Source organism: Phascolarctos cinereus, unplaced genomic scaffold (assembly GCF_003287225.1).
Source record: "Phascolarctos cinereus isolate Bilbo 61053 unplaced genomic scaffold, phaCin_HiC Scaffold_7;HRSCAF=346, whole genome shotgun sequence".
Taxonomy (NCBI): domain Eukaryota; kingdom Metazoa; phylum Chordata; class Mammalia; order Diprotodontia; family Phascolarctidae; genus Phascolarctos; species Phascolarctos cinereus.
Window position 1 is genome coordinate 87863449 of NW_027556180.1, and position 22450 is coordinate 87885898.

The 22450-nt window shown below is 39.5% G+C and overlaps 1 protein-coding gene across 1 annotated transcript in view; it reads left to right on the forward strand.

The window, feature by feature from the left end:
- Window positions 1-5323: 5323 nt before the first annotated feature.
- The window catches only part of ERICH6B (glutamate rich 6B), an 83392-nt gene continuing 66265 nt past the window's right edge, over window positions 5324-22450 (forward strand). Inside the window, exons 1-3 of the mRNA XM_020971294.2 lie at window positions 5324-5737; window positions 11288-11333; window positions 21342-21511. Of these exons, the coding sequence (XP_020826953.1) occupies window positions 5383-5737; window positions 11288-11333; window positions 21342-21511 (571 nt within the window). The 5' untranslated portion in view covers window positions 5324-5382. The remainder of the gene's footprint in view (window positions 5738-11287; window positions 11334-21341; window positions 21512-22450) is intronic.

Below are 22450 nucleotides of genomic sequence, written 5' to 3' on the forward strand. Positions count from 1 at the left end.
TCTTGGCAAAGATACTAGGGCAGTTTGCCTCTTCCTTCTCCAGCTCATTTTACAGATGAGGAAATGGAGACAAACAGGACAAGTGACTTGCCAAGGGTCACACAGATGATAGGTGTCTGAGGCCAGATTTGAACTCAGAAAGATGAGTCTTCCCAACTCTAGGCCCAGCATTCTATCCACCAAGCCACCTAGTTGCCCCTTTTGAATGAGTTACCTTCCATAAAACATGTTACAGGCATGAAATTCATCTCACCAATTCTTGGTGATAGCTTTGAGGTCAAATGAATCCTTTGGCATTCAGATCTCTATAACTCACCTCATTACCTATATTTTGTGCATCTGTATATAGACATCTGAGAAGATGGGTTTTCTTGCAGGCTTTGTGATATCTGAGGGCAGCTTATTGCCGTTTTTATGAATAGATTTTGCTCCCTAGCTTCCACGCCAAAAAAAAAAAAAGATTTCTAGATGCTGGAGCAACTGATAAGCAAGCCCTCTGCCGTGGATTTTTGAACCTTTAAAATTTTTAATGCTGCATGAGTGCTCTGTATTTGAGTGGCCTGACCCAAAAAGATAAAAGCAATCTTGCTGGAAAACACTCTTGCACACAGCCTGCCGCTGATAAATAGTTCCAGGCCATCGAGGAGACAAGCTGATCTCCATCTTTCATCTTGAGCAACTAAAAATATGAAGAGTGAAAGATCTTTGATATGTAAACATGCATTAGATGAAGTGGCTTTGCTCTAATGCCCCTGTCAGGGGTCTAGAACAGCCTGCTGGCCACTCTCCCATTGCTCAGTGGATAGCCTCACTGTCCAGCTAGGAACTTTTCACTCCTGCTAGCCACAAGTGCAACAGAAGGGAATATGGGGAGTTGGGGGGGGGGAGAATGGCATTAATAAAAGTCTTCTAGACACAGTACCTCCATCCAAAGTAGTGACTAGATTACTGAGATTTTTCAGGAAACTTGGCAGGTTAATATGGGAGAACTTTTTTCTTAGCATAAGATAAATCTTGGTGCCATGTAGGCAATCAAGTCCTCTGGGTACTAATAGACTTGGACTTACTTATGACAAAGGAAAGCTCATTTGGTCCAACTTCCTCATATTACACAGAAGAAAACAGAGCCTCAGAGAAATTAAATGACTTGTCCAAGGTCACACAGTACCAAGTGGACTCATGAGTCCTCTATTTTCCTGCAGATATTTTTGGAAATGACAGTAGAACTCAGTCAAATGGCTACTTGGTCATTATTACTAATTGAGTTTGTATAAAGGGCTTCTGTGCTCCTCAGGGGATGACAGCATGAGTTAAAACCAAGATGAATGCTGCTCCATAACATATAGGATTTGAAGAAAATTTTTGCTGACAAATCCCCTTCTTATGCCTACTTAGCAACTAGGTGGTACAGTGGGTTAAAAAATACTAGACATGGGGCCCAGAAGACCTGAGTGAAAAACTCTCCTTAGGCACTTCCCAGCTCTGCCAGCAAATTGCATAACGTCTCACAGCCTCCGTTGACTCATCTGTAAAATTGGTAGAAGATACTTTAGGAGTTTATTATCTCATTTGCATTCTTATTCCTAGAGATAAAATAGGGAGGGTAGGTAGATGATATAAATAGGAGGTTGGGAGAAAGGGATGAGAACCACAAGAACGAGCTATCTCCAGATGCAAGACTGTCAGAGTCGGTAAAGCCTCTAAGACAAAGTTTCTTTACCTGGGTTCCACAAACTTTAAAAATATATATATATTTGAAGACTGTATTTCAAAATAATTTTAAAATTTCCTTTATTTATAGTCTTATGCATTTTATTGTTTGCATTTAAAAACATTATTCTGAGAATGGATCTATAGGCTGCCAAAGAGGTCCTTAATATGAAAAAGGTGAAGAGTTTCACATTTTTCTCAGTAATATGCATGGTTATCTATTTAAATATGCCTTTTAATTTGTTCAGTCATTTTCAGCCATGTCTGACTTTTCATGACCCCATTTGGGTTTTCTTGGCAAAGGTACTGGAGTGGTTTGCCATTTCCTTCTCCAGCTCATTTTACAGATGAGAAAATTGAGGCAAATAGGGTTAAGTGACTTGCCCAAGATCACTCACCTAGTAAGTTTCTGAGGCCAGATTTGAACTTAGGAAAATGAGTCTTCCTGACTCCAGGCCTAGCACTCTATCCACTGTGCCACTTGACCTCAGATTACTCATGCTATGCCCTCTAACTGTTGGTATACTTCAAGGATGTGTCCTGAACCCTCTTTTTATTATCTTCATCATTATTTGGTGATCTCATCACTTTTCATAAGTTTAAATAGTATTTCTTTGCAGGTGGTCCCCACATCTATATATCCAATTCTTAAACTGTCCTGAGCTCCAGCCCTACATTACAAATGGGTTCTTGGACATTTTGAACTGTATGCTAATAGACTTCTCAAGCTCAACATGTCCAAAACTGAAATTATCTTTCCCTCCCCCCCCAAAAAAAAACCTTCTGGGTCATAATTTATGATTTTTACCCTTTTAGAAATTAAAACTTAATTTTTTAAATATGTACTTGTTAACTTATTTTAAAATAATAATAATAATAAACCCATTAAATGTCATCACAAATCACATATTTTTATAAAAATAACTATTTTCCAAATCAACATAGTTAGTGAGAAGAGTAGCACTATTTTATATATTTTTGCAAATCTCTTTAGTATCTAACTAAGGAGAAGACAATGCATTTCTCATATCTGCTTCTGCATTCTGCGTCTTGTGATGTCATTTTGGTTGAAATACATGAAGAAAATTTGACTCCATACAGATATGTGTAGTTGGAAAAAGAGGAAGTATTTTTAGTAAGCAAATAAACTCTTAGTATTATTATGAAAATAGTCTTGACTTCATGAAGCTCCAAAAGGGTTTTGGGGACCTCCAGAGTTCCATGGACCACACTTTTGAGAACTGCTGCTTTTGAGCACTTCAAATATCTCTTCTAAGTCATGTTGTTGTTGTTGTTTAATCATTTTTCAGTCGTGTCCAACTCTTTGTGACACCGTTTGGGGTTTTCTTAGCCTAGATACTGGAGTAGTTTGCCATTTCCTTCTCCAGCTCATTTTACAGATGAGGAAACTGAGGTAGACAAGGCTAAGTGACTTGCCCAGGGTCACAGAGCCAGCAAATGTCCAAGGTAACATTTGAACTCAGAAAGATGAGTCTTCCTGACTCCAGGCCCGTACTCTGTGAACTAATTGCCCCTATGAGTCCCTTAGTAGAAATGAATAGGTCTTTAAGGGATATAGGGAAAGACTAAGAGGAATTCAATTGAGACTCAAGCTCTCTAGGACTGTTTCCTTAGCTGCAAAAATATTGATGTTCTCTATTACAGCTCTAAGATTGATCAGCTTCTCAGCCTCTTCCCCTGTGCCGTAAGCTACCACTCTTCATCTGCTCTGTATCACTTGCTTCACTTAGAGTTAGACTGAGCAGCAACGTTTCATGTACTTAAGAATATATCATCTTTCAGGTGATTTCTTATGTTGGAATGGGGTGGTGGGGTGGGGGTGGGGGGCTGGGATGTTGTACTTTATTTCATTGGTGCCTCCCTAGAGCTCTTTGCTAGTGCCCTGAACATACCTGAAGCCCTCAAATTCTTACTGAATGAATAAAAACAAATAGAAAGGTAGATAAATGGAGCAGAGTAGACATATGATTTACAGCAGCAAATAAATAGAATAACCATGTATTTGACAAGTGTAAAGACTTAAGATTTTGAAATAAGAATTCATTATTTGGTAAAAATTGTTGGGAAAACTGGAAAGCAGTATGGCAGAAACTGGGCATAGACCAATCTCTTATACCATTTACCAAGATGAGGTCAAAATGAATACATAACCTAGATATAAAGACAGATATTACAAGAAAATTTGAAGAACATGAAACATATTATTTATCAGACTCATGGATAGTTGAGCAAGTTATAAATAAACAAGAGATACAGAGCAGAGTGAAGTATAAAATGGATAATTTTGATTACATTAAATTAAAAGGGTTTTGTACAAATAAAACAAATGTAGCCAAGATCAGGAGGAAAGTAGAAAATTGGAGGGGGGGTGCTATAGACAGTTTCTCAGGTAAAAGTCTCATATCTCAAACATAAAAAGAGTTTTGTAAAATCTGTAAGAATATGAGTCATTCCCCAATTGATAAATAGTCAAAGGATATGAACAGGCAGTTTTCCAAGGAATAAATCGAAACAATTTATAGTCATATGAAAAACTGTTCTAAATCATTATTGATTAGAGAAATGCAGATTAAAACTACCTTGAGATATTTTACATTATCAGATTGGCAAAAATGATTGAAGGGGAAAGCTACAAATATTGTAAGAGATGTGGGAAAATTAGGACACTAATTCATTGTTGGTGGAACTGTGAAGTGATCCAATCATTTTGGAGAGCAATCTGGAATTAGGCCCAGAGAGTTTTTAAACTTTCTGTACCCTTTGATCCAGCAATACCGTTACTAGGTCTATTCCAAAGATGATTAATGAAAAAAAGGAAAAGAACCCATATGTTCTAAAATACCTATAGCAGCTCTCTTTGTGGTGGCAAAAAACTGGAAATTGTAGAGATGCCCATCAATTGGGGGATAGCTGAACAAGTTGTGGTATGATTGTGAAGGAATACTACTGTGCTATAAGAAATGATGAGCTTGATGATCTTTAAAAAACATAGATATCCTTGCACTAAATAACAAAGAAAGAAATGAACAGAACCAAGAGAACATTGTGTACAGTAACAGCAATGTTGTTTCAAAAACAACTTTGAGCAAATAAGTCATTTTGACTATTATGAATAGACAAATTAACACAAAGACATATGAAGGAAGACATTATCTGCATCCAGAGATAGTTAGAAGTATGATACATAGATAGATAGATAAAGTATATGTGGAATGAGTTTACATATATATATGTAAATAAATGTGTGTATATGTATATATATATATATATATATATACATACATACATACATACACATATTTATGTTTAATAGTAGCCACCTCTGGGGGGAGGAGGGAAGAAGAAAAGGAAAAAAAGAAATTTACATGATAACTTTATTATGTATTTAAAAGAAATAGCAAGTTATACATAATAGATTTACAGTTTTATTTACAATAATTTTTATTATGCTATATTATGGAAATGCTTGTTTATTCCATAAGTTAAAAATAAAAGAAATAAAAATCAGATAAATAAATAAATCTAAAGCCATACACAGTTTTCTGGTCAATGATGAATGTGACTTTGTTTTTCCTTTCTTTTTCAGTGACCATGATGATAGATGGGCTCTCCAGTGACTGAAGATTTCTGTTTGTGTACTGATTTGCCAACATGTCTGAGGAAGAGCAGTCCCTACCACTTAATGCAAACTCTTCCTCTTATGGACTCTCATTTGGTTCTCTAAGCCCTTCAAAAGAAAAGTACATAGACCAAGAACCTAAAAAGTTGCTTCCTGAAATCTTAGTGACAAAAGAAACAGAAGGACTCCCAAACGAAAAAACTCAGGAGTCAGAATGTCTGAAGCATGATGAAATCATTCCTTTACAATCTCCTCTCTCAGCCACTTCAACTTTCAAGGCCTTGCCTTCGTCCTCTTTCTCTTTCTCTCCAGTGAAAAATACTGGTGTACAATTGAAAAGTCCAGAACGAAAAACGTCATCATTCATGTCATTCAAGTCTGAAGAAGGTAAGAAGAATCACTAATAAAAATTATTCCCAGGTCTTATTGCAGCTACAAGGGGCTTCACAGGTAAAAACAACCAATAACTCAGGCAGCAACATAAAAATCAAGCAAATATTTGTTGGAGACTAATTAGCATTTCTAAAGAGAATTTTTATTTTCCAGGAAGGAATCATGTATGTTCAAGGTCTTTCACTCATTATAGGGCTGATTTTAATAACAATAATAGCAATGATGATGTATATTCTTGGGACCCAGCATAGTGGATGGGGGATTAGTCTTAGAGTCAGGAAGACCTGGGTGGGTTCAAATCATCCTCTGACACATACCAGTAGTTTCAGAACGGTCAAAGTCACTTAACCTCTCAGTTCCACAGGCAACTGGCTAAGACTGTAACTTATGGATAAATTATGGGTCTGTATTGATGAAGGGAGTTAATATATGGGAACTTCCCACACTAATAAAGATATGGACACATATAATCGTACATAAGTGTACAGTATAGAAATATATAATATATGATCCTAACTGGCAACATTTCCTTCAGTTGTTTTAAACTGTTTGCTCAATAATAATAATAGTTTACACTTACATAGTACCTTGCAAGTCATTTTGCATGTTATCTAACCTGATACGCAAAACAACTTCATTTTACAGAAGGAAATCAAGCCTGGGAGAATTTAAGTGACATCTGCTATCACATACCTAGTTAGGGACTGAGGAAGGACTTCTGACCTCAAGTCCTATGTTCTATCAACAAGACCTGCTGCTTCAAGAGATGCAGTAGCTACCCATATGACTAATAACTAAAAATTGAGTCTTAGGTCCATGTCTTTATACACAATATGCCTGCCTTCTTTGCTGGGGGGTGGGGGTGGGGAGGAGCTTAAGAGAGTGAAATATCTAACCTGCACTCACTGCCACCATGGCCAGTTGGAAAATCAGTGCTACTTATTTTTTCATAGATTATTCTGATACTCCCTCAGCAGCAAAACTTGGTTACTATTTGGTCTATGACTCACACTCAGAGCACAAGCCAAAAAATAGAATTTTCTTCTTAGCTTTATCCAATACAGAAAAGATTTGCAATCCACATATATGTGGTACTTTGGTTTACAAAGACTTCCTCTCCAAAGACTCAAGGAGGAGGTAAGTAGATAGGACAAACAGTAATGTCATCACCACCACCATCATCATTGTTGCTGTTATGCCCATTTCAAGTGAGGGAAGTTGGGATTCAGAGAACGTAAGTGACTTAGCTATTATCACGCTGAGAACTCTTTCTGCTGCACCATAATTTCTTCATTCAAAGGCTATTAGTATTATATAGATAGATATGGCCTCTAGGTCAGCCTGATCACTTCAGGGGGTTAGATGGAAAGGGAGAAAAGCTGGGCAAGCCAGAAATTTATCCTCAGAATACTAATATCCATCTTGCTTACATTCCAAGCCTAATTCAAAAACATAAAAATGGCATTCAGAGGTTTTCTCCTGCACAGTGTGGAATCAGGCACTCTTAACATATACCCCTGTGGACCATATCTTTGTACATAGATCCCTTGCTGGAGTAGGACAAATACAGGACTGTCAACTGACCAGAATTGTATATAAAGCAGAAACCTCAAAAATAAATGTCTTACTGGTAAGGGAAAGGAGGTTGATAAACTGTAGGTAATATTAAAATGCCTTTAAAACTACATCTAGCTATGCCTTGCTAGGGAAAAATCCAATATGTACTAAAAAAAAAAGTCTTCACAATTTATAAAACGTATTAAGTTGGGAAGGAATTTATGATAAGTTTCTTGATCTTGCCAAAGGATTTACCATAGCCTTCCTTTATACAGTAAGGCCTCCTGAGATATTTTGAATTGTAGAATCTCAGAATTGGAAGGGACCTCAGACGTCATCTAGTCCAATCCATTTCTGAAGAAAGAATTCCCTCTACAATTTCCCTAAAAAGTAGAGAGCCAGCCTCCATTTGAAGACCAACAGTGACAGGAAACTCACTACCTCCTAAGATTCTACTTTGGGACAGCTATAATTACCAGGAATTTTTTCCTTATATAGAGCCTTCTCTGCATAGCTCTGACCCTTATTATAGATGCTTCCCTATACTGACTTCACTATATAGACTCATCTCTATACAAATCTGACCTTTATATGGACCTTTCTCTATATAGATCTGACCCTTCAATAGATCCTTCTCTACAGATCTCACCCTTATATAGACTGTTTTCTACATAGATCTACCCCATACAGATCTCACCCTTAGATTCTTCTCTATACAGATCTCACCCTTAGACTCCTCTCTATGCAGATCTCACACTTACTTTAGGGAGAGGCAGCCATGGTACAGTGGAGAAAGTAGAGAGAGCACTCTGTCCAGATCTGACCCTTACATAGACCATTCTCTACATAGCTCTGACCCTTCTATAGACTTTTACCTATATAGATTTCCCTATATAGATCCTATATAGATCTGACCCTTCTATAGAGTTTTCTCTACATATCTGCCCCTTATATAGAACACACTCTACATAGCTCTGGCCCTTATATAGACTCTCTCTATAGAAATCTGATGCTTATATAGGTCTGCTTCTTTATCATTTTTACCTAGTTCTATTTAATTCTTCTTTTTTCCAGACAAAACATCATACCCAGTTCTTTCTGCCAATCCTTGTATGGTATCATTTGGGGTTCTGGTAACCCTTACTTTGACATTTTCCAGCTTGTCAATGCCTTTCCCAAAATGCAAGATCAAGAACTAAATGTCATATTCCAGATGTGATCTGACCAGGATAGAATACAGAATACAGTAGGACTGTCACTTCTCTTGTTATAGGTATTATGCTTCTATTAACATATAGTAAGATCACATTAGACTTTTTCGCTATCATGCCCCTCTATCAACTTTTATTGAGTTTGCAGTTTAATAAAACCTCAAGGTCCTTTTGATAGGAACTGTTGTCTAGCCCTATCACCTCCATCCTGGTCATATATAGTTGATTTTAACCCAATTGTTATATTTGTCCCTATTCAATATCATCTTAATAAATATATCCCATTTGTTGAGATCTTTTTGGAGCCCAATTCTGACATCCCTCCTGACTCTGTGTCATCTACAAATTGAGCTGTCTTGCTATCAGTGCCTTAAACCAAGCCATGGATTATGATGTCAAAGAGAACAGGACCAAGAATAGAGCAAGCGTGGCAATCTACCAAAGACTTCTGTCTGAGTTGACATCAATCCTTAATCACCAATCACCCAATCAGTTCCAGATTTACCTATTGATATTATTATTTAAACCTACACTCTCTTTTATCTGCTTAAATATCACAAAAGTATTTGCCAATGTTCTATTGAAGTCCAGGTACATTATGCCTGAGACCCATTTACTAGCACAGGAACACCTAGGGTAGGGTGCTCCTTTCATTGATGCAGATCTCAATACTTCTCTAACATAGTTTTAAAGAGCTTCCTGGGGTTGAGTAAAGTTGTGGCTTGTCTAATCACACAGCTAATAACTGTCAGAAGCAGGATTTGATCCCAGGTCTTTCTGATTCTGAGTCTAGGATGCTATCCACTACACTAATACCAACAATGATAATAATAATTAGTAATATTGATCATGATAATAATAACTAGCAAAGGGTAATGGAAAGAAACAGGAGATAAATTGACTTGATAAATTGACTTGTAGTGCTATGAAGAATAAAGGGAACAGTAGCACACAGAGACAAGTTATGGATTCCTTGAGTATTAGAAATGGAAGAGAATTTAAAGATCACCTAACTCAATCTTTTCATTTTTCAGATGAAGAAACTGAGGTTTGGAGAGGTCAAATAGCTGACCCAAGATCACACAGCATTCTGGGTACCTAATAGTTTCTCTAGGTGAAACATAGTGAATAACACCTGCTCTCCTACAACTTCCCAAGGATATTTAAAACATTAATTAGTTGAGGTAGAAGGGCTTCTGTCTTAAGCCCACCCCTTGAACCCTAGCTTTCCAGCTCCTTCTTGAGCTGTCCAAGGAAACCTTTGCCTGTGGAAATTACTTTCTCTGGACCAATGTAGCTAAGCCAACTAAAGCATATACTCTGTCCTGTCGTGATGTGCCTTAAGTCTCCTCAAAGGCCCCATTGTCACTGGCTGTCCTACCCAGCATCTGTCCGCCCTGATCGCCCCATAATTCATGTGCAAGTAATGACATCATGGGAAAATGTCCTTTACAAAAACGAAGGACAGACAACAACTGCACACTCACAACCACAAGTGTGCTTTTCCTGAGTGTTTACAGAAAAGACGAAACAAGGTTCAGGTGGTTAAGAGTTCGTGACTTGAACAATTCTCAGGTTTCCTAACCTATTGTTGTTTTTGTTGTTGTTCAATCTTTTTAGTCATTCTGACTCTTCATGACCCCATCTGGGGTTTTCTTGGCAAAGATACTGGAGTGGTTTGTCATTTCCTTCTCCAGATCATTTTACAGATGAAGGAACTGAAGCAAGCAGGGTTAAGTGACTTGTCCAGGGTCACACAGCCAGTAAGTGTCTGAGGCCAGTTTGAATTCAGGGAAGATGAGTATTCCTGATTTCAGGTCTGACTCTCTATGCACTATAGCACCATCTAGCTGCCCTAACCTATACTGAACTAATTAATGTTTCCTCCTTGACACAAAAAGGAAGGAGTTTATGGAGAGGCAGCCATGGTATAGTGGAGAGAGCACTGAATCCATAGGCAGAGGACATGGGTTCACATCTTAGTTATCTTACTACTCATATGACCTTAGACAAGTCACTTTTCTTGTCATGGCCTTATGCCTAAAATGAAAGAGATAATTACATGAATGAATGAATGAATGAATGAATCATTTATTAAGTGCTATTATATGCAAAGCATTGTGCTAAGTGATGGGGAAACAAATAGAAAAGTAAGACACTCCTTACTCTGACCTTCTAATGGAGGAGACAACACCTATGGAGACTTTCAACTACAATAAGGTGACCTCTAAATTCCCTTCCAGATCTAAAGTTATGCCTCTTTGATTTATAGCAGTGGGCCCATACATATTACATGTTATTTCACATGTACAAGAAATTCGTGATGTAGCCAGGGCAGAGACTCAGGTCATCAACAACTACAACATAAAAAAAACCAACCCAACATTCTAGGCTTTAAGAAAAGAATTTGCATCCTGGGCATTTCCCACAGCCCAGAAAGCCCATCATCTGGTGATAGAAGAAGAGAGCCCCTCCTGATGACCAAATGGGAAAGAAAAATGACTTTGCCTTTGAGATGCCCATCATTTCTTGAAGAACATCTTCTCATCAGGCCCTAATTACTTTTTGAGAGAAACTTTCCAACTTAATCATTTTAAAAAGATCATTAAATGGATCACAGCATTGACTACTGCCTGACAATCTGATAGATAAAAATTATAATAATAAGTATGTCCTCCCCACCCCCATTCCCACATATATGACAACATGGTTTTTTATTAATGGAAAGAAAGATGATTTCTCAACATTATCTCTTTTTATTTTTTTTTCCTTCTAGGAGACTTCAAAGAAAGATTGAAAAGTGTCGTGAAAGTAATATCAGGGTAATATTTCTCCATTCTATTTAATCTAGTTGTCTTTCAACTTAGTTGCTATGCCGCAGGGGTCTTTCCACCAGGGATGAAGTGGTACCTACACCTGAACAGGGAAGAGTAATAACCCAGAAATTATGAGCTATGCAAGTGATGATGTTTGGGGCATTCATCATCCCGCCTCTGCCTAAAGGCCAAAGTCATGTGGCATCAGGACAGCCAGGGTACAGGAGGTAAAAATATGTCAGTGGGGCATAATTGTGCGTGTTACTTTGACTATTAAAGTGAGCTGATGGATAAGGGCTGAAGGAGGGGAATGAGGTAAAGGTCATATAGTGGTGGGATGTCATTTCTCTGAAATAGGGATTAGTTTTCCCTAAAAGGTAACACAATTGTCCTTGGTATTTGATTGATTGATATCCCTACTCACCTAAAATCATTGAAAAATTCCACCTGTTTGGAGCTGGGGCCTCTCCAACTTGATAGATTTCTGAAAACCGTACAAGTCATCATGCACTGACTTCCTGACCCAATATTTCCATATGAAGATAAGGAGGAATTGAGTCCAGAGAAGCCAAGTGCCATTATATTCTTGATGCATATCTTTGCTGTGTTGGGGCAAAGCAACCTTCTTTTGATAACTGTTCTGTGACTTGTGAGTACTCATTTCATTCAAGGTTGTAATTACTATTTGTGAATTTTCCTCCATATTATTTTACTCACTATTTTCTTTCTCAGCTTCTCTTTTTACCTTATCCCTGCTACCTTATCTTCTCTCCTCACCCTACCACCCCCTACTTTACCCACCCCTCCAAGAGCCCCCCCATCCCCTCCCCTTAAACCCCAATCTCAATCCACAAACTCCTCCAAAAATCCCTCACCCTCCCAAATCCCAATCCATGCACCCCTCTAAAAGTCCCTTCCCCATCCTGTCCCCCAGTTTTCTCACCTCTCTACATGAATCCCAACCTTGAACTTGAACTAACAGGATGTTGGCCCTCAGCTTGCCTCTAACAGAAGCCTACGACAAGAAAACTCTCCCTTCCCAGTCCTAAAACCCTATTTGCCCTGGCATGGATTCGTGCATTTAACCACACCTCCATAGATAGACCTGACTGGCTCCCTCTCCTACCTGTAAAAGGATAAGATACAGCGTCCTGGGTTGTCAGGTACATTCCCTGCTGCCCCCGAAGGATCGTCACACTTTGCCTTTTACTCTGCACAGTTAGCATTGCAGCTTCTCCCTCCTTTCAACTAGTGAGAAGGTACACAAGATATAGAGACTTTGGGATGACAACAAACCTTTTCAGTCTATGGGCCATACTTACCAAGGATTGGCTCTGTCCAGCACACTATAGGAGGTAAAATGGGGCAGATAAGGGACAAAGATAGTTGAAGACGAATGTCTGCTGGAAAAGGAGCTTACAATCGGGCTGTTGAAGTAATAGGGGACATCAAGGAATGTTTCAAGTACCACACTCAGTAGTCAATCAATAAGTTTCTTATTGACCAGTATTTTTATAGCCACTGTGATAAATGCAAAAGACATGTAACTCCATCCGTATTCTGTCCCAGGGTGTAGGGAGACAGAAGAAGCCATTAGCCCCATGACTCCCATGAGTGGTTTTAATACAACTCAATATACAACCTTATGGGTAGGGCCCACTCATGGGAGTCATGCAGAAAGACCCCAAGAGCTGATGGGGATCGGGGTCAACACAACGAAAGAAGCAAGTAGGAACATGAGATTTTTTTAGATGGGGAAATAAGACAGAGAAAGACAAGGTGCCCATCTGTACAGAGGAAGCCTACTTCTGGCCCCATGAACACCTTTGCTTTCCCACAACAAGACCATAATTGGGGGGGGGGGTGCTACTAGTGAGGGGAGCTCTGAATGGATTTATCAGAAGTGGGAGACCAGAACAATGCAGCCAGAGCAGTAGGCATTTGGGAAATGTGATTGGCTGGAGCAATTCAAGTCCTGACTCCCTTTAACTGACCGGACATGAACTTTCCAAGAGGGTTGTTTGTGAAGGGCACAGTTTATTGCCTCCCTGTAAGTATAGCTTTGGATTAAAGCATCTGAACTGTTTCTTGAGCTCTTATGTTTGGGGTCTTGGATTCAGGCTTAAAAGATGTGGGGCTTCTTGCATTTGGAAGAAGTTCCAAGACCATACAGTGGTTATTTTGATGGCTCTGGGGGTGTTTTTGTCTCTTTATTCTATGATTATGAGTGAAGAATTATGTACAGTTAAACGCCACACTGGTATGATCATCTCCATGGAAACAACAGTAAAAGAAATAATGTAGGATTGTGTGAGTGAACCACAAGAATCAAGTTGGGTAAATCCACACACTTCATATCCCTAAACTAAGAAGACAAATGGCACAAGGGTCAGAAGAAACCCAAGAGGGCATTTCCCCACAGCGCTCTTTGATGTTGGTCAAAGTACATAACGGCTAGGTTGAGCATGGGACTGTCAGTACCAGTACCACCGTCCGTGGTTAAATGTGGGGGTTTGTATGGGATTCTTTTTAAATGTAGCTGTTTTGTTTTGTTGTTTTTTTTAAAGTCTGCTTATAAGAAGCCTGCAGATTTTCCTGGAATTTAATTTGGAAGAAATTTTGCCATTTTTAGACAAATTTTTTTCTTTGTTTTGTTTTGCTTTGGATTTTTCCTACTGGGAATTCCTTTCTGAACAGAACTATTGTGTGTCATTGTATTTTTAATACAGATGGTGTTCAGATTGGATGTTGAAGGTAAATACGTACTTAGTATTATGCCTGTTCATTTGCTTGAGTTTCACTACCTGTTGCACTGCTTTGTGCATTGGGAGTACAACTTAAGCTAAAATGAACAACATGGGGGTTAAATCTTTAACAGAATTGGCTAGCATAAAGCATTTGAACAGAATCCCCATGAAAGATTTTTGGTACTAGGAATACCTTCTGGCACCTAGAATAAAGTTATTGAGGAAGCCTTGTGTGACCCTGTGAAAGAACAGTAGGGATCAAGGGAGAAGAAGGATATGAGGTACTTACCAAGCATTGCATGGAGGCAGAAAGAGCCTTCTCTAGGTTTCCTAAATTACCTGAATCAGGTTGGCATACCATAGCATCCCTAGAAAAGTCAAAGTTGGAGAGAATACCCAGAAACTAGTCACTAAACCCTTCAATGAAAAAGATGTGACAGAAATGAAACTAAAGACTTTCTTGCAAAAGGAAGGATTGTCTGAAGATCCTATGAAATGTACATTTGAGGGAATGTTAACACCTGGAGAAGGGGAGAGGCTGGATACCAGCTAGTCTAAGGACTCCATTAAAGCAAACTACAGTCCTTCTCAGGAGAGTGGCCAAATCCATCTGGTGAAGAAACATTTGAATTCTGAATAGGACATGACATAGAGACATTACAGGAAACAGGTGGCTGATGTGAAGAAATAAGGAAGATAAATGGAGAGCTACATGGAATCAGGATTCTATCTAGACTGTTTGAAATCAGAGTCTTGATATCACAGCATTAGAATGCATACCAAGATTAGGGGGTGAGTGTGGAAAGGAGGGAAAGAAGGAAGGAAGGAAGGGAGGGAGGGAGAGAGGGAGGAAGGGAAGGAAGGAAGGAAGGAAGGAAGGAAGGAAGGAAGGAAGGAAGGAAGGAAGGAAGGAAGGAAGGAAGGAAGGAAGGAAGGGAGGGAGGGAGGGAGGGAGGGAGGGAGGGAGAGAGGAGGAAGGGAGAGAGGGAGGAAGGGAAAGAAGGAAGGTAAGAAGGAAGGAAGCAGGAGGAGGGAGGATGGAGAAATAGAGGAAAGGGAAGCAGGAAGGAGAGAGAAAAAGGAAAGGAGGAAGAGATGCCCATTCACCTCCTGAGTGCTCTGAAGTGGAGAACTGGGAATTAATTTATTAGTAGTTGAATAAGATTAGGCCAGTTTAAGGAAAGTAAGACAGGGTCATGGACAGAGGTCAGCCCAGACCCTGAAAACCTTAAGTTTGACTTCTTCACCAGTTTTTATGTATGATTTCCACCAGGATTCATAGGATCTTGTGCAGAGGAAGTTCTGAAGTTATTTTGGGTCCTATTGTGCTGAATAGGATTTCAGGTAGGCATTATAATCTAGCCATTCTTTCAGACCCATCTCCAAAAGAATACCTTGGCAGCCTATGCACAGAATAGAGCATCTAACCATATTTGAGCTACAGTATGTTAGAAATTCTCTGCAAAAGTCACAGATCTTAGCAAGAAGGACGATACTTTGACTCTGGTATATCCAGGCATAGTGAATATCTCTGACGTGCTAACATTTATTGGAACCATCTCCAACTATTCAAGGTATTAGCAGAATACCACAGGTAGCAAGCTGGAATTCGATACCTAGACACCCTGATGAGCCAGGTCTCCTGTGACAATTTTTATCAGAAACCAGAAGCAAATGGTGGCATAGAGCATCACATGAGCACTGAATCCTTCAGCTCCAAAGTGGATTCAGAGAGATTTGACTTTGGTGACCTTCCAGTTCCTGAATAGTGGAAGGAACTCTTGAAGAAGAAACTCACAACAAGTATTGGCATGTTCTCACCACATGAGTGAAATGTAGGGTGTGTCCAAGGAGCATCACACAGAATTCAAATCAATAATTCCCGCCCTTTTTTGAGAGTGACCTGGAAAAGTTGCATTATTGGAGATGCAAGATTCACCTAAAGGGATTATTAATCAATAGCATCAACACAGAGTACTAGATTCCACATGCATTGATACAGAAGAAGACAGGAAAGATATGATTTGTGCACTTTCAAACTCTGAACATGAGAACTCAAGTGTACCACTGGCTGAACACATGAATTACTTAATGGTGTTGGTCTACTTGCATAATTTCATTGTATTGGGGACAATGATGGAAGAGCATGAGAAAAGACCGATCAAAGTCTGGAAGAAGCTAGACTGAAGTTATTGATGGGAAAGTCCAGTTCCATAGAGCCTTCGTCAAGTATATGAGACATAGTGTCTCATAAGGGAGTGAGTACTGATTTAGAGAAGAGAGAAGTGCTTATCAGCTGGTTGCAGCCAAAAAAGGTAAAATACAAATTTTGCTAAGATTCAGTAGTTACTATTGAGCATTTGTAAAGAATTGTGCTATCATAACTTAACCATTCATTATCTCATTTGTGGGTATATGCTTGGGAAGAACCGAAAGCAGAAGGGCAAGAAAGATTATTCTCGTGTGATGGAAAGACTAACCAGCTCTGGAGTTGGAGAAACTGAGTTCAAATCCACCCTCTGATATTTATTACTTGTATGACCTTGGGCAAATTACCACCTTTCTGGACCTTAGTTCTGCCATCACAAAATGATGGGAAGTGGGGCAGAAAGGGTGTGTATACACACACACACACACACACACACACACACACACACCACTGACATCCGTCTAGGAGGCTTAGCAACAGTCTTGTGGCAAGAGACTGATGAAAACCAAATACCTGCTGCATTTGCCAGAAGAGGACTTATTGACAATAATATTGATTATCCCACATATGAATTGGAATTCCTGGTTTCAGACTGCCACTGAAAAGTTCTGAGATAATGTAAATGGAGCTCACTTTCAAGCATGGACTGACAACAATTTCATGCTTTTCCCTCTTACCAGCACCAAATGGGGTGCTGCCCATCAGACGTGGGTAATAGTGTTCATTAGCTATGTGTCCAGTATAAGCCAGGGGAGACAATTGTGGATGAGGCTGTTAACGGGATTTTTATGGAACCAGTCTCTAATCTGAAAATGCTCTGAGCAGCACAAAGCAAGGTTTAGAGAGGGAGTGCCAGTAATCAAGTAGTTTAATCAGATTCAGAGTGAGGAATGTTCTTTTAGCTGAAGTAAAACCACAGGTTATATATTTAAATCACAAGTAAGGCAGGAGTGGGGCAGTTGGATTACAAACAATTGTTTAGTGGTTTCCCTCGAGAAACCCACAAATCCCACAATACAATTCTGGAGTCACGTCTTTGGGAGTCTTGACCACCTCCCTCCCCTAGGGTACAGAACCAGAGTTCTGTGATGGGGACAGGTTTTATAATCTTTGATTTCCTTCCCTTAATGTCCAGTGATTGTAAGCATTGTCAAAGTTTGATTGACCAGTTCAAGCTGCATTGTGAGCTCTGACTCCTGAGCCAGAGAGGCAGCTCTTGAGAGAACTAAATTATTAGTATATTCATTACACATATCATTTTGATTAATATAAAAATCATAATTCCACAAGTCCGACCTATCCAATAGGCTAGGTGAGCCCAAAGCAATGAAAGAAGTGAAAAGATTGCACAACATTCAAGAAAATGAATCATTTTATGTGAAAATGAGACTTCCACTAGAGAGTATGCCACCTGCAATTATGAATTTTGTTGCAACGAACCAACCCTCTTTGCCTGAGTTATCTTTGGATGACTGACAATGGAAGTGACTGCATGATAAAAGTGTTGGGACCAGTGACAGGAAAGAAGGCCTGAGAGAATAATCCTCAGATACTTAGAATCACTCCCTAGAAGCAGCTTACCATAGAAACAAAGGTTGAGGTGTTCATGGGAATACTGTACTGGACTGTACATCATCACACAGATGGAACAAAGAAGCAGTTGGTGCTACTCATGGAATTTTGATTTTTCACCACAAAGGCATCCCAAGACAACTTTGGACCCTTTGGTCAAGAGAAGACACAGATTGGATTAGGCCCAAATAGCAGCAGAGCTCCAGAAGAAGTATAATGCTTGTGGCTGAAGTGTTCAAAAGTTAAGTTCTACCAATTCACACTGCATATTTGGAGAGCATAGGTACCAGCAAGTTTTTGGAGATTGTGGGTTTATCTCTCTTGTGGGTCTATCTCTGGAAGGAGAAGAAACATATTAGCCACATCCTTATGGCAACACAATCTTTCTCCTGGAATGCAAAAATATGTCCAGCCAAGAATCAGAAAGAATCTACAGTTGCTGGACTATTATGGCAGAAGTATTTTGCTCAATCACATATGACAACCTTGACAGGATCCATTTTGATCGAGGTAAAGAGTTTGAAGGTGAATTACTTAAGGAGATGTGGGCTTTGGCAGGAATCAGTGAACATAGTAAGCACTTAATAAATGTTTATTGACTTGCTGGTTGATGGACTGAATCAAGAAATCTAAAAGCACATCTTAACCACCCTTAAGGAGACCCATAGCCTAGCTAGACCAGAGATTGAGAAACCTGTGGCATCAAGGCCACATGTGGCCCTCTAGGTCCTCAAGTACAGCCCTTTCACTGAATCCAAACTTCACAGAATAAATCCCCTTAATAAGAGGATTTGTTCTGTAAAACTTGGACTCCATCAAAAGGCTACACCCAAAGACCTAGAAGGCACACATGGCGTCAAGGCTGCAGATTCCCCACCCGTGGCCTAGATATTTGAACCATGCTATCCTAAGCATACTGAGCATCATGAGGCCTGAGCAGAACACTCAGTAGAGTTAACAAGTGGCATTTCCAAGATATATGTACAACTCTCCTAGGGATGATGCCACAGTCTTTATATATCTGTGAGAGCCATGTTTGCTCACTAACTTGTGCTATAGAGTCTCAGAAGATGTAGATTTGGAGACTCCCTACCAATATTTCTGTAAGATGAGAGATTGGTTGAAGGAGGCCTAGGGCCTAGCTGTGACCCCTGAGAGCTCTGATAGAAATAACAATTCACTCGGATTGCAACAATTACTATAATGCTTCGATTCAATGTCAAATGCATAGTCAGCAAAGCGAGAAGAAATCATGGCATGAAGAAAACATAGAAGACGACAGACTGATGAAAGCTATCCTCTACTGAGAAGCTGAAAGATAGGAAACCCAATCTTACCTGTTTAAAAAGTAGCTGCCAAAAGTGATCAGAGTGACCTACTGCCTGTTGGGGAATTAGCCATATTCTCTTTTGAGCAGTAGGAAAGGAAAAATGGAGAACAAGCCGAGAGGACTTTGGAGACATAAGACAACTAGAAAGTTACCAGGTGGCTATCTGAGCTAGATAACTGATTCTGCTGAGAGAGAACTGAGTGGTGGTTCTTACTGAAGGATTAAAAAAAAAATCAACAGTCTGTCTTAGACCAAAGGAAGACAACAGACAGAAAGGGGATGGGTTGAACCCAGAAAACAACCTCTTTCCAGTTCAATATTCCCATTGTGTAGAATACTTTAGCCATGGAGATGCCTAGGGGAGAGACTGCTTCCACCAAGGTTAGAGACAGTGGCAGTCAGCCTGGGTTATCCACCAGCTCAGAATTGGCCCTGCAGGTCAATAGTATGTGATTCCAAGAGTTAGCCTAAGTCTTTGACAAACTCAAAAGGTTATGGTCGAAGTGCCAGGCAACCTAGCTTTAGGAGAAATGTGAGAAGTAATTACTCAAGTAGACAAATGACACCCATTACTGGATTGCCTGTAATGTGTGCTTTGTAACTCCAGTGACGCCTACCAGGTGTCATGCATGGCACATATTATTATTCTGCAACATGCTTTTGTAGTTGTACTATGCATCTTTGCTATTTAAAGTAGTGTATCATGTCATGCAATTTACTATTGCTACCTTGCATTTCCTACATTTCTACATGTGATCTATGCACTTAGCCATCACATTCAATGTTATATGATGCTTTGTGTTTGTACTGAATGAGATTTGTGCCCTTAGTTTAATATATGCAATGCTGTCACATGTTTTATTACATGCATATATTAAGTACATGCTAATACTAACTACATGCAATTCTAGTGCAAATGCCACATATACACTTGTATTGTATTGTACTAGGTAGACCAAAAGGAAAGGAATAAAAGCAATTACTAAGTACTGTGTAAGTACTTTACAAATATTATCTCATTTAGTCTTCACAATACCCTAGAACTCTGTGAAGTTTGGATTCAGTCGAAGGGCCACACGTAAGGAACTAGAGGGGCACATGTGGCCTCGAGATTCACAGATGCTCAAGAATACTCGGTAAATTTTTTAGGGGTTAGAAATGTTTCACTGGAGGGAATGTGTAACCCTCTTTTCATTCTGGTCTGCTGAGGAGAAAAAGGAAAAAGCCATCAGTTCATGTCTCCAATAGCCAAGTAATACGGAAAGGTCCCAAAAGCAGATTGGGGGGTGGAGAGTGGGGCGGTATTGGTTAGGTTCAGCCAGTCAATAAACATATATTAACTTCTTGTGTGCCAAGGACTGTACTAAGTTCTAGGGATACAAAAAGAGGCAAAAGAACAGTTCCTGCCCTCAAAGAACTTACAATCTAATAAAGTTCAGCACAGCAGGAGAAGAGACTTAAGGTGTTCCTTACCCCACATCCATGGGCCGGGAAGCTAGAGACAGAGATAAAGCAGTAAGCAGTATCAAGGAAGCCAATCTCTAGTCATGCAGTCACTTTGCTTCTCACATGATGATTCCAAGGGTAGGGCTACTCCCCCATTTCATCACACTTAATAAAAATAACTAGCATTTATAGAGAGCTTTAAGGTTTGTGAAGGGATGTTATAATAATAATAATAATAGCTAACATTTATATGGTATTTATTATGCTCCAGGCACTATGGAAATACTTTACAAATTTTATTTAATTCAATCCTCTCAGCACATATACATACATGTATGCACGCATGTATTATGTATGACCTCATCTGAGCCTCAAGACAACCCTATGATGGGGAAGGTGCCATCGTTATCCATATTTTGCAGATGAAGAAACTAAGGCACAAAGAAATTCAACTCAGGGTCACCCAGCTAGTGCATACCTAAGGCAGTATTTGAATGTGGGTCCTCCTGATTCCAAGCTCTGGGATGTGATACCTAGCTGCCTTTCTTTCTACTTCTCCCTCTCCACCTCTCTCCCACAGAAGAGGGGCCAATTCATCATCCCCTTTCTGTAAGAGTGCTCCTTGCAAGGCTAACAAGATGTTAAGAATTTCTGTGGCCTTCTTACCTACCAATACTAAGATGCCTGTATCTGGTTCCATCTCTCCACAGGGTGTCATTTCCCTCCACTTCTTTTTATACTGAGGATTCTTCCGGATCTTCTATTTATACCCCAGTTTCAATACCTGTTCCTGCTAAGCAACTTGAATCCAGGCTATTAGAGATCGAAAAGTCTGTGTCTGTTCACCATTCAACCCAGACCAAATGGACGATTGATGATGGTAAGCAGAACTGCTGGGCATCGTGAGCCATACAGAGAATTGGGATTTGTTTCTGTTATGAGCTAGAAAATTGAGGAGTTGTATGTGATGGTAGTAAAGATCAATGGCTATTTTAAGCCTGTACCTGTGTCAAAATACTGTGATACACTAAACGTGATTGAGGAAAGGTGGGTTGTGGTAACAGAGGACCTACTGTGTGGTAAGGAAAACTGGCTAATCTCAGTGCCTCAGACAACAATCTAAAGACTGTAAATTATTGAATTCTCCAATTTTCATCAGTAGGAAGAGTTTCCACAACAACAACAAAAAAAAAAGTCCTACACTGGTTGTCAGCAGAATAACCCAAACCCATGATTCACACTAACATTGCTTTTGGGGGGAATCCTTTCATTAGAGAGCCAGAGTTTCTAAGTAGCCATCTATGATAGACGGTAAGCTACCTGAAGGGAGGGCTATTTAATTTTTCTCATTGCATCCCTGGCCTGACACATAATAGGTGCTGAGTTGATTGGGTAATAATAATAGTTTGAATTTATATAGGCTTTAAAGTGCTATACATATGTTACCCTCATTTGATCCTCACAACAACCTAGGGAAGAAGGTGCTATAATTGTCCCCATTTTACAGATGAGGAAACTGGGGCTGAGAAGAGGCTAAATGACTTATCTTTGGTTATATAGCTAGCAAGTGCCTTGGGCAGGATTTGAACCTAGGTTTTACTTTAACCAAGTCCAGTACTTTATTCACTGTATTCCCTAGCTACCTCTTTGGGTAGAAGGTTAGGTTTTCCCAGGGGATCTTTCCTTGACCCTCCCCTGCCAACCCTTCTACCCACCTCCTTTGTTCTCTAAGATTCAAGGAAAAGGATAACAGGAGAACAAATGACCAATTTTTCCTCCTTTTTATTTCTCCTTCCCTGTAATTCATTTCAATTCAACA